This window comes from Rhinatrema bivittatum, chromosome 5 (assembly GCF_901001135.1).
Source record: "Rhinatrema bivittatum chromosome 5, aRhiBiv1.1, whole genome shotgun sequence".
In the NCBI taxonomy this organism is placed as follows: Eukaryota; Metazoa; Chordata; class Amphibia; order Gymnophiona; family Rhinatrematidae; genus Rhinatrema; species Rhinatrema bivittatum.
The window spans coordinates 113,248,346-113,261,988 of NC_042619.1; the positions used below are offsets into that span (position 1 = coordinate 113,248,346).

A 13,643-nucleotide genomic window follows, 5' to 3' on the forward strand; every position below is an offset into this window, starting at 1 on the left:
TTCTTAATGTATCCTGATGAGACATTTATTGGGGAAATTGAAACTTCCCATTATTGTGTTGCTTAATTTGTTAGTTTTTCTGATTTCTGTTAGCATCCCTCATTTTGTGCTCATAAGTAGCCAGCTCATTGCAATTCTGCTTCGAAAAGGATGACTTTTTTCAAATATAGGAAAGCATTTAAAATATTCAGCAAACCCCCCCCCCCCCCACACACACACACACACACACACACAGTTATACAACATAGCCTCTTTTTGTAGCCTCAGACTAGAATCTGATAATGTTACCAATCTAAAAAATTATGTTAAGGAGTTTTTCACCATTTTTATGAGCTATATAATATGGCTTCTTCGCCACGCTTTTTAATGCAGGGTGTGATTTTTATTCTCTTAATCCATCAACTAACTTTTGGCTATAAATTTTCCTAAATCCATAATTTGGGCAAATTTAATTCATAGGTAACAGTGACCTTAAGTTGTATTAAAATTGTGTTAAACTGCAGAAACCCCATTATAATACCAAGTCTGCCATTAGCCCATTCAACACAGGTTGAGCAAAAGGCTTGCAAGTTGATATCTCCTATAGGACCTATTTTGATCTGCTGAAATATTTGAGCTCTTGAGTGCTCTGTTTACTTTTTTTCATTGTTTGTATTGTTCATTAATAAATAACTCAGATCTGCTAGTACTGAAACCTGTAGCAAGTCCTATTTATGCATTATTGCTAGGTCACAAAGAGTCTATTGATGGTTGTCATATAGCATTCCTTGTACAAAACTGTGTTACTAGAGCCTACTAATGTGGATATTATTATTTATATTGTGCATTAATGCACTGCTACTAAATTCAGAAGAAACCAAATCGTGAGTATCATTTACTTTGCTAATTGTTTATTAATTATTTTGGTAATTAATATGGTATAATAATATGGTATAATTTGAATATATTGTGAATATTGCCATTAGTTATTTACTGCTAATCCCAAACAGTAAGTTTAAATCTATTATATTTTGATTATGTGTGTGGGATAAAATCTCAAAATCTACTATTAACTATCAAAGTGGTAAAAAATAAGTGTCTGTTAGTTGTACTATAAAAAGTATTGTGGTATAATTCTTGAAATCATTAGATACATTTCCAATTTCTGCTGATCCAGTTCAAATTTTCTCCTCTAAACTTGAACCCGGCTGAAATCTGTGGAGTATGAAAATGATGAATGTTTACGCAGTCCTAGGTCTGCTCATGCTTTATAGTAGCAGTATTAGGAAAGAGATATTTTAGTTAATACAAGAGAAATGAAATCATTTTCAATGCCTCTTTTTTTAAGCCTTCTTTCTAAAGGGAAACAAGGCTTATGAGATTGCTATGTCTTTTGTTGAAGGCTCTTGTTACTGATTTATTTTAATATGTAATGGACGTATTTTATTCTGTGTTTGTCATGTGATATTTTGTTATTGTGAATGTTGATTTGTACTCCACGTCGGTCATGCAATGGATAATGCGGATTATAGAACATGTTAAATAAATAAAAATAAATACATAAAAATGTCTCTAGGTATCTCCAATATCTTTTGTGTTTGGTGACCTATCCACACCAAATTTTAGGATACATCAGGGGACCCATGAGAACTCTGACAGGTATGGAGGGTTTTGGATCCATGCATAGTCACAGACCATGGATGCACATATATGTGTGCATTGCAGACAGTAGGCAACATTAGTTATGGGTGGCAAATCTTGTATTTGTTTTATTTCTAAGGCAACATTAGGGTTTAAAGTTTTGCTCTTTCTTCATAACCACCCCTACAGTTATGAATCTAAATAGATCAGGATGCTTCTGTGTCAATCTTTATCAAAACTGCAGAAAACTATCAACTGGATACAAGCAAAAATATTTATCTACCATTAAAAGTTAGATTTCTAAGAAGATATGATTTGACCATAATAAAAGCCATACAATGTGTATTCTAAAAATTGTTAACAATAAAAGATGATAATAATTAGGGCAAAAAACACATTGATCCAAGAAAAATCTGTGAAGAGGAGGCTACTGATGCTATTAATAGCAGTGGCTATTCTCTAAGTCAACTTGATTAATAGCAGTTAATGGACTTCTCCTCCAAGAACTTATCCAAACCTTTTTTAAACCCAGCTACACTAACTGCACTAACCACATCCTCTGGCAACAAATTCCAGAGCTTTATTGTGCGTTGAGTGAAAAAGAAATTTCTCTGATTAGTCGTAAATGTGCTATTTGCTAACTTCATGGTGTGCCCCCTAGTCCTTCTATTATCTGAAAGTGTAAATAACTGATTCACATCTACTCGTTCAAGACCTCTCATGATTTTAAAGACCTCTATCATATCCCCCCTCACATCTAAAACTTCCCATACCAGCTATAATCCAGTGAGACTTCTAAACCTGACTAGGTCACCCCTAAATAGTTGTTCAAAGTACCAAGCCGTTAACTTCTTCCTAAATTATAGGTAATGGGAATCTAGATGAATGCCAAGTTGAGTAGAATTCAACAAATTTGGGGCAGAACAAGTAAAGGAGGTATGATGAGTGATCTCCAGTTGGGCAGAGAGTTAATATAGTTAATATTGCTGCATCTTAATATAATTTTGTTTGCAGTTTTTTAGTTGTTTTGGTTAGGTGAATAGGCTGTTACATTCCTGGTTTTAGGTTTATTACAAGGTAGATGAGGTGTACAATGATCTGCCAACATATTTTACACCCTAAAATTGATGCCGGCACATTATCATGCAGTTATGTTTTAAACTCCATAATTGAAAGAAAACAAATGTTTCTATGAGCACAAATTGATAGTCTGTATTAAGCACAGACAATAATTCTGCATTTGGTTTATATATTTCAAAGTTGTAAAGGTACATTCTGTGACAACAATAATTTCTTTACTGTTAGTATCATACGTCTTTCAATAAAGGAACTTGTAGGTGTTATGTTTTGGTATGGATGTGAACCCTGGGCCAAGGTGAGAGATTACTCCGCCCACAGGGAGGAGCCCTGTGGGCCTCACCATCGGTAGGCGCGGACTCAGAGGCTTAGACACAGCTGTAAGAGAGACTTTATTATAGAGGAGAAAGAGCAGAACCCTTGGAGTGGGGAACTGCAGTTAAAGAACAGTTCTTGTGCAGAAACCGTGGAGTGGGGACTGCAGTTGAAACACATTTCTTGAGCAAGGGGTATGCTCAGGGTGATACCGCAGATGTGAATATCTGGTAGTGGCCCGCAGCACGGGGTATGCCAAACAGCCTTCTCAGTGGTGAAGCAATTACCTCAGGTGTGCAGATTCGGTAGTGGCCCGCAGCGCGGGGTATGCTGAGGATGACTGTACAATGATGGTGATGCTGAGGTAATCCGAGGTACGGAAGCTCAGAAGGTTCCTGAAGAAGTTAAGGCAGCAATCTGCAGCGCAGGGTATGGTGAAGTGAATTCTGCTGAGGAGGACGTGGTAGTGGCAAGGGGTACACCGCAGGGAATCCCAGCAAGGCTTGGTAGAGTTGAAGTATGAAGAAAGTACTCACAAGACGTGGTTCCAAGGGAAGTCCTGAGAAGTGGAACAAACAGGAGTTCAAAGGCAGGAAGGACCTCCGAGGAGCGGATAGCCTAGAAACATGGAGGAGTGGGTACACAGAGCGTTCGCACAGCAAGCCAGGAACTGGAACTGGAAGTCCAAGAGAAGTGGATTCAGCAACAAAGAGACTCCTTGCTAACGTGTCAGTGCATAGGGCTGGTCTGCTTAAGTACAGGTACCGAGACTACGTCATCCAGAGGGGACGCCCCCGAGGTTCTCGCCATGACGTGTACATAGCTGGCCGATGCACGCGCATGTGACTCCAGAAGCAAGTGTTGCATCCGTCGGTCGCAGATGGCTACAACCGCTCTGCCTTACCTCTTTTCTTCCCTTTTTCTCCTCCTTGGGCAAGATGGCTGCCTCTGGTGCCGAGGGCCTCGGTGTCGCCAGCTCAGCATGGGCGTTCCAGTCCGCCATACTCCTTCCCGTGGTCTCCTAGGGCACACGCATGCATGTTGCCTACGCTCAAATACACGTCATGGCGGGAACCCGGGGTCCTCCCCACCGCATGATGTCAATACCTCCGGGTATTTAAAGCCTCCGCTTCGCTACCATCATTGAGTTAGCAAGAACTTTGATTTAGCTATTCTGACCACTCTAAGCTGCATGTCACCACGGCACAGCAGGCCGTGGAGACATCAAAAGACTGAGGATGAATTCCAGACATCTGTCTTGAGCAGATGTCTTGAGTTCTGCTCCTCCCTCAACTGGGATAGTAGTGCGCTTCGAGACCACGCAGACCATTTCATCCACTTTCAGACCTGCCAGGAGATCTTTGGCAGCTGGATTCAGAGGGTACATGGCTGCCAGGGCATGCCCACCTTTGAATGTAGTCTCCGGGGCTTCCCATTCCAGGTCAATTAGCTGCTGGATGGCTTGTAACAGTGGGAAATGATGGGAGGTCTGATGGAGTCCCTCTAGAAGGGGATTCGTCTTAGGTTCCCCCGAGGTACTTGTGCCCGGGATAGCGATGTCTTTCAAGCTGTGTGTGACCAAGTCTGGAAGCTCGTCCTTGGTGAAGAAGCGCCTCATGGTTCGGTGGGGTTCGGTCCCTGGGGGGAGTTCCCCTTCCTCCAGGGGTTCTGAATCCTCATCTGAGTTGTCCGTGTCCCCGAAGGTGGAGCTTCTGGACAGTGGAATCAGTTCTCTGGGCATAGAGGGTCCCAGGATGTTGAGGTCCTCTGGCGGAGGCTGTGGTCATTATATCGGCGGCCCCGGCTGCATGTGGACAAAGGTATACAGGCCTTTGAAGAATTCCACCCAGGAGATAGATGCTGGGTCTAAATTAAGGGGTGCTGTGTCCCTGGGGAGCCCCGTTTGAGGACGGCTCCTGCTGGGGGGCGCTAGGTCCAGTGTACTGCTTGAGAAGCTGGAACCCGGTACCGGCATTATGACATTTTCCGTTTTATTCACCATTCCCTTCCTAATAATTCCCAACATTCTGTTTGCTTTTTTGACTGCTGCAGCACACTGAACTGACGATTTCAATGTGCTATCCACTATGACACCTAGATCTCTTTCTTGGGTAGTAGCAACTAATATGGAAGCTAACGTTGTGTAACTATAGCATGGGTTATTTTTCCTATATGCATCACCTTGCATTTATCCACATTAAATTAATTAATTTGACAGAAAATAGCCACTGCTATTACTAGCAACAGTAGCATGGAATAGACTTAGTTTTTGGGAACTTGCCAGGTTCTTATGGCTTGGATTTGCCACTGTTGGAAACAGAATGCTCAGCTTGATGGACCTTGGTCTGACCCAGTATGGCATGTTCTTATGTTCTTATAATACGCTAAAACATGCCAGGGACTCTGCATTTCCCCGTCTTATATTATCGGCAGAGCTATATAAATTACACCTACTCCATATACCAATATAAAGCATGCAATCTGCACATGTAACATTATCAGCACTCTTCTCAATGCTCCTTCCTCCCTCCCCCCTCCCCCCTCCCCTGCTCCCCAACCTGCACAAAAAGAACACATGAGTTCCCAGATTAGAGCTTGGGAAATGAAAAGATACGTTCAGGTGCCGCCCCCGTCTGTGTAAGCTATTAACGGACAAAATGTATAAAAGTATGAACAGAGAACCTGAAAATAATGGCAACTATCCAATTCATTGCCAGGCTTGTAACTATAACTCAGATTGGTGTAAGGCTCATATGCACTCCGTACCTCTCGAATTTTTGAAGCCCGGCGTGAATAAAATCCAGGAGATATGCACGTGGCCTGGCCATACGTGCACCGAGCACATTTTAGAAACAGCCTCTCAAACTGCACTCGACGACCAGACCCTTAAGGGATGCCTACAAGGGATCCTTACATGTTCCTCTAATCAAAATTGTACACCACTCAAATATCAGAGACAGGACATTCTCTATCACAGGTCCCTCCATCTGGAACGCCATGCCTCCGGACCTCAGGCAGGAAACTTGTCTACTAACTTTCAAAAAGAAACTAAAGACATGGCTGTTCTGCTGAGCCTTCCCGCCACTAGCCCAACAGCTTGATTTAAAACTATTACATCACTTATGTAAATAAACAAACGCTAATTATGCTCACAAGTTATCATGAGGTCGGCTCCTGGCCTCCCTCCCATACTCCATTGTATATAGTAATTTATCTTCGTTCTCCCTCTCTTTTTTTCCTTCTCCCAGTTAAGGCATCCTTGTTATAATGTAACTTTATGCTCTGTAAATTGTCACTTGTTGATTGGTTGGTTATAGTTACTGCTTAGTTCAATGTAAACCGAGTTGATTTGATTTGTATCAAGAAAGTCGGTATATAAAAGATATATCTAAAGAGCTTGGGAGATAAGATAACTTATTTACAGTTATCTAAAGATAACTGTAAATAAGTTATCTTTTATAACCTGCCTTAACTGCTGTAAATAAGCTACTATATATAACCTTCCTTAATTGCTGTAAATAAGCAATAATGTTTAACCTACGTTAATTAAGTCACTCTTGTAATTACCTCCTCTGCAAGTACGGTTACGCTCCTATACTTTCTCAGCTGCTATCCCTTCCTCCTTTATCCTTCTCCCTCACTCCCACCCCTTTTTCGCTCCTGCTCCATCACCCGCTCCCTGTTTTTTGTAATTTTCCTCCTTTCTCAAGTTTATTGTAAACCGGCGTGATGTGCTCGCACGAACACCGGTATATTAAAAAGCTGTTAAATAAATAAATAAATAAATTAAATAAAAGCCTTAAATAAATAAATAAATGTGCATATCTTCCGGGTAGCTGTGGCTAACCCGAATGGTAGTGCCCGGAACTGGTAGTGGTGATCCAGGATCATGAAGCATAGAAAACGCTGATGCTCTTGATGGACCAGAATGTGTAGGTAGGCTTCCGACAGGTCCACGGATGTAAGGAAATCTCCTGGTTGTATCGCCCTTATTACCAAGCATAGGGTTTCCATGCAGAAGCGAGGAATCTTCAGGTGGCGGTTGACCGACTTGAGGTCCAGGATGGCCTGAAATGTTCCTTCTTTCTTGGGAACGATAAAATAAATGGAATAATGTCCAGTATTTATTTGTTGTGCGGGCACCGGTGTTATAGCCTCTAAGGCTAGTAATCTGGTCAGTGTAGCTTCCACTGCCGTCTTCTTGGAAGGGTCGTTGCAGGGGGATTCCACAAACTTGTCCGGAGGGAGGTGGTAGAAATCCAGGTAATATCCCTCTCGAATGATGGCTAGGACCCATTTGTCCGAAGTTATCACGACCCATCTTTGGTAGAATAGGGCAAGTCTGCCCCCTATGGCTTCTTCCTTTGGACAGGTTGGCTGATTTTCATTGTGGGGTGTGGCTGGGACCAGGGCTGGATCCCCCAGGGCCTCCTCGCACTGTATACACAGGGTCGTGGCCTCCTCATGCTGTGCAGCTCTAATGTGGCATGCTGGGCAAAGGCCCTGAGCCTTGAGCTTCTTCTCCGGTGGTGCCATGGCTTGTGCGTGTAAAATACAGGGCCCGGATGACTTAGTTATGCGTTCCGGTGTGTCGAAGTTGTGCGCGCTGTTGTGCGCACAGACCGAAGTTATGCGCCCGGCACAGTAAGCGTGTAGCTATGCGCGTCGCTTGTGCGCATAGTTCTTGGGCGCGCGACATTGTGTGCACAAGATATTTGTGTGCACGGCTCGCCTCTGTGCGCACGGGTTGGGGCAGCCACACACTGGTTCAGTTTTCAGGATATGTTGAATATGCATGAGATAGATTTGCATATAATTGAGGCATTCAGATCTATATCATGTATATTCATTAAGGACAGCCTGAAAATCCAACTGCTGTACTGTTCTCATGAACCAGGTTCCACATCCTGATCTAAGGTCTGAATCTATTTAACATGTTTGGAAAAAACTACTCTTTGCTACTTTGTAATCACTGAATCAGTCTCAGTAACATCACTGTTGCTCCTGAGGTGCATCCCAGTAGATAGTATTGTTGTATGAGAAAAAATGTATCATTCTAGGGAGCTAACAGAGTACAGTGTAAATATTATATACTGAAGAAATATGCAATGGATAAAACATTAAATGAAGGCATAGAGCAGGGGTGTCCAATCTTTTACACATCAAGAGCCACAAAACCAGAATTCAAAATAGCAGAGAGCCGCCATACCTTTCATGAGCGGAGGAATGGGAGAAGAGGCTGCCCCCCCCCCCTTCTCCTGAAAGAAAAGGCCAATTCTCTCTCTTTCCATACACAAAGACACACATACACTTCCTCTCTCTTTCTCTCTCTCTCCCAGACACACACATACACATTCCTTCTCTCAGACACAAAAACAAACAGATGCACACACACACACTCCCTCTCCCTTTCCTAGACAGACAGACACAAACGCCCTCTCTCTCTCTCTCTCCCAGAGACACAAATTCCTTTTCTCTCCCAGAGATATACACACATTCTCCCTCTTTCCCAAAGCAAACACACACACACACACACTCCCAGATACAAACACAGACACACACTTTCTCTCAGAAAAAGACACACACACACGCTCCCTCTCTCATACACACAAAAAACACACACACACACCCTCCCTCTCTCCCAGACACAAAGATACATACACACACAATCTCTGTCTTGACCTTGTCTTCAGCTGCCTGCCCTAACTATCTGTCTGGACCTGACTTCAATTCCAGCCATCTGCCTCCTATACACACCTATACACACAAACATTCTGATGTTGTGCTGCTGCTCTTGTGCTCATTCAGTGAGTGCCCCCAACCCAGCAGTGCAGTGTCATTATGTAAAGTTCTTACTCACTGTCAGCCTTTCTGCAGCCTGCAACAGTCCCCTCCATATCCCATTCCCACCCTTCTCAGCATCCCCCACTCTCCAGGGGTTGCACTGCTTCCACAGCCAACTGCCCCTCTCAGAGCTCAGTCAAGCCACTGGTAGGATGGCACTGCCATTAGCTCCGGGCCTCCTCCTGCAATTCTTCTACTTCCCAATGTATGGCAATCTAGGTGACCACCTAGTTCACCTGAAGGAAGCATTGGCTCTGGTCCAAGGATGTGAGTATGGCAAAAAGGTTTTTTTTAAGTCATCCATGCACTGTAATTAAATTACAGAGCATATAGAAAGACATGGTTTAATGGAACAGTCAGCATGGATTTACCCAAGGGAAGTCTTGCCTCACAAATCTGCTTCATTTTTTTGAAGGGGTTAATAAACATGTGGATAAAGGTGAACCGGTAGATATAGTGTATCTGGATTTTCAGAAAACATTTGACAAAGTCCCTCATGAGAGGCTTCTAAGAAAACTAAAAGTAATGGGATAGGAGACCATGTCCTTTCGTGGATTACAAGCTGGTTAAAAGACAGGAAACAGAGAGTATGATTAAATGATCAATTTTCTCAGTTGAAAAGTGTTAACAGTACAGTCCCTCAGGAATCTGTACTTGGACCTGTGCTTTTCAATATATTTATAAGTGATTTGGAAAGGAATATGAAGAGTGAAGAAATCAAATTTGCAGATGATACAAAATTATTCAGAGTAGTTAAATCACAAGCGAATTGTGATAAATTGCAAGAGGACCTTGTGAGACTGGAAGATTGGGCATGCAAATGGCAGATGAAATTTAATGTGGACAACGTTGCAGAGGTGGACCCTTGGCCCAAGGTGGTGTTGGCATCACTGTTGGAAAGCAAGGCCAAACGGAAAGCGGAGGCCAACTGGAGCTTCAGCCCTTGTTTCCCATAGGTTGAGCCCTTGGGTACCGGGGCCAGCTAGGCTTAGATAGCCCTCTGCGTGGTTGATCCCGGAAAGAGTGTCCAGCGGCAGGATGCAAGGAGGCAGCGACGAAGGATCCCAATAGGGAGCAACAGGATCCGAATTCTGGAACAGACAAGAGTCGAGGCAGGTGGCTGGAAATGAAGTCAGGTCCAGACAGATAATTAGGGCAGGCAGCTGAAGACAAGGCCAAGAAAGTTCAAGCAGGAAGTCAGGGCAGGTGGCAGGAGACAAGGTCAAGTTCAAGCAAGTAGTCAGGGCAGGCGGCAGAAGACAAGATCAAGGTCCGAGCACGGTCAAGGCTAAGGAGATCCATCCAAAGGGTAAGAGGAACTGGAAATGGAGTAGGTGCTGGGAACAGGAACAGGAGCTGGAGCAGGTACTTGAGCTGGAACAGGCGCAGGAACAGAAACAGTAGCTGGAACAGGTACTGGAACTAGAACGGGTACAGGAACAGGAACTGGAACAGGACGAAAGCAGGAACGAAGTGCATGACAGGAAGCGTGGAGACCTGTTGCCAAGGCAGGCTGTGAACGTCTGAGCCTGCCTTAAATAGGGAAGTTGGTTGACATCATCATTTGGGGCCATGGGAGGCTTTCTCGTGCGGCCCTTTTAAAAGTTTAGAGAGGTGCACATGCACCTAAAGTAAACAGGCCAGAGATGAAGAAGTGGTGGTGTCTCCCCGTGGTACATGTGGGGAGACCTGGCCAGGACCGGAGGAGGCCACAGCGGAACCAGAGCGCAGACGAGACTCGAGCGCATAGGCAGTTGCCTACCACTGCCAGAGAGGATGGGCCAAGTCCGGGGCCCCGGCATCGAGGGTGAGTGGAGGCAGCCGTGGGCCTACCATGGCCAGGAAGTGCAACAGTACCCCCCCCCCCCTTTTATGCCCCCCTCTTGGAGGTCTGGGCTTACCTGGATGGGACCAATGAAATTGCCGAAGGAGCCCTTTATCAAGGATGTTGATAGCTGGTTCCCAGGAGTTTTCTTTGGAACCGTACCCCTCCCAAGAGAGGAGGTACTCCAAATGGCGGCCTCTCTTCCGGATGTCCAGAACATCCTGTACTCTGTAGAGGGTGTCTGTTTCCGTAATGACTTGTGAGGGTACAGGAGCTTTTTGAGATGGCCAAGAAAGTACCAAAGGTTTAAGTAAGGACACATGGAAGGAGTTAAGCACTCCCAGCATAGGAGGAAGATAAAGCTGATATGTCACAGGGCCGATGCGTCAAGCAACTGGAAACGGACCAATGTATCTTGGTGTAAAATGCTGGGAGGGAAGTTTCAGACAACTATGGCATGTACTCAGCCATACTGTATTGCCAGGCTGAACTCAAGAGCAGGTCTACGGAGGGCGTCTGAAGTTTTCATAGCATGCACGGTTTCTTGTCTCAATCTTTGATTTGTATGAATCCACAAGGCCTAAAGGGCATCTGCGATTGCTTGATCTACTGGAGAAGGCACCGTAAGAGGTACTGAAGCTGTCTTCTATATACCAGAGAGAAAGGGGAGGCTCCCGTGGCTGCAGCAATGTGGGAATTATGAGACCACGGGAGCAGTTGAGCCCAGTTATCTTGCTGATCATTGGAGTAGGAGCGAAGAAAGCACTTGAGAGATCGATTCATATGCTCAGCTTAGCCATTGACCTGGAGTTGATAAGCAGTAATTAAGCTAATGGAAATTCCAAACTTTTTGCACAATGAGCGTCAGTAGCGGGCAACAAATAGAGGTCCTCTGTCCAAGGCAATACCTTCAGGCAATCCATGGAGCCGAAAGATGTGTAGAAAAACAAACATGCAAGTTCTGGCACAGATGGCAAGCTAGAAAGCAGGACAAAGTTGGCCATCTTGGAGAACCTGTCCATAACCACCCAAATGATAGTGTTTCCATCAGACATCGGAAGATGCACCACAAAATCGGTGGACAAGTGAGTCCAGGATTCTTTGGGGGTGGACAATGGCTGCAATAGCCCCAAGGTCAGCCCAAGGGTGGCTTTAGCTGAGTACACATGGGGCAGGCATCCACATAAGCATGTGTTGGAGGATATAGTTGGCCACCAATAATAGTGCTAAAGGAGGGACATGGTCCATGCGCATCCAGGATGACCGGTGACTCAGGAGTCGTGTGCCCACTGTAATACCTTTTCGCGAAGCCTGCGTGGTACCACTGTCTTCCCTGCAGGCACGGTCATGGCACTTGACAGGGAGATGTGTGCTGAGGCTCTTCTTGGGATTCGTTGGGTTCAAACAAGCAGGACAAGGCGTCAGCACATAGATTTTTCTCTGCTGGGCAATAACATAAGTCAAAATGAAACCGAGTAAAGAAAAATGCCCAGCAGGCTTGGAGAGAATTCAAACGCTGGGCATGTCAGAGATGCTCCAGGTTTTTATGGTCTGTAATTATTGTGAAACAGTGTTGGGCACCCTCCAGCCAGGGTCGCCATTCTTCGAGGGCAAGTTTGTTCGCGAGGATTTCACGATCCTCGTACTATAATTTTGCTCCACAGAAGAGAACTTGTGCGAATAGAAGGAACATGGACATAGAACCTCTTTTGGGGAGTGCTGGCTCAACACTGCCCCTGCTCCTATAGCAGAAGCATCCACTTTGATGATGAAGGGGCAGTTTGGGTCTGGGTGACATAGGCAGGGCCCCAGCATGAAGGTGTCTTTTAAGGTCTGAAAGGCTGCAATAGCTTCTGGGGACCAGTTCTTGGTATCGCTTCCCTTATGAGTATGGGCCATAAGGGGTGCATCAACCAGTGAGTAGTTAGCTATGAAATGTCGGTAGTAATTAGTAAATCCTAGGAACCGCTGGAGCGCCCGAAGGCCCGTTGTTCGAGGCCAATCCTGAATGTTTCATAGCTTACTAGGATTCCATAAAGAAGCCATATCTAGAGATGATGTACCCTAAGAAGGGTAAGCTCCATTTTTCGAACAAGCATTTGTCTATTCTGGCAAAGAGATGATTGTTGCGCAGGCACTGCAGCACCATGTGAACATCCAAACGATGAATAGCAAGGTCCTTTGAAAAGACAAGGATGTCGTTCAAGTATGCAATGACCTTCACTGTACAGCAGGTCGCGGAAGATTTCATTGATCATGCATTGGAACATTGCAGGGGCATTACAAAGGCCAATTCGTAAGGAGGTATTCGTAATGCCCATCCCTGGTATTGAACATGGTTTTCCAGATGTCTTCAGGATGGATATGAACCAAGTTGTAGGCTACTCGGAGGTCTAACTTGGTAAAACTAGTCTCCCTTTGGAGCCGATTGAATAGCTCATTGATCAAAGGCAGAGGATACTTGTCCTTGCAAGTGATGGCATCCAAGCCACGATAGTCAGTACATGTTCGCAGTGACCCATCCTTCTTGGTGATGAAGACAAAGCCTGCACAGCAGGTGACATAGAGGGATGAATAAACCCTTTAACCAGGTTTTCACAGATGTAGTTCAACATAGCTCGGTTTTCAGGTACAGAGAGAGAGAGAGGATAGGTCCTGCCCCTGGGGGCATAGTTCCAGGCAAGAGTTCAATGGGGTAGTCAAACTCTAAGTGTGGTGGAAGGATGTTGGCCTTCTGTTTGGAGAAAACATCCTCGAAGTCAGCATATGATACAGGAAGGCCCGAGACAGTGACTGCCAGCGGGATCACAGCGGGAGGATCTACTTTCCTCAAAAAAGAGTGGTGACAGGTGGGACTCCACTCGGCGTGTTTCAGGATCTCCCAATCAAACCATGGTGAGTGGCATTGGAGTCATGGTAACCCTAGCACCACTGGGTGGATGGATTTATCCAGGATGAAGAA

At 44.9% G+C, this 13,643-nt stretch overlaps 1 protein-coding gene across 1 annotated transcript in view; it reads left to right on the forward strand.

The window, feature by feature from the left end:
• The first annotated feature begins 558 nt into the window (after nt 1-558).
• The window catches only part of LOC115092143 (complement C4-A-like), a 274,266-nt gene continuing 261,181 nt past the window's right edge, over nt 559-13,643 (forward strand). Inside the window, exon 1 of the mRNA XM_029602749.1 lies at nt 559-863. Coding sequence (XP_029458609.1) covers nt 799-863 — 65 coding nt within the window. The 5' untranslated portion in view covers nt 559-798. The remainder of the gene's footprint in view (nt 864-13,643) is intronic.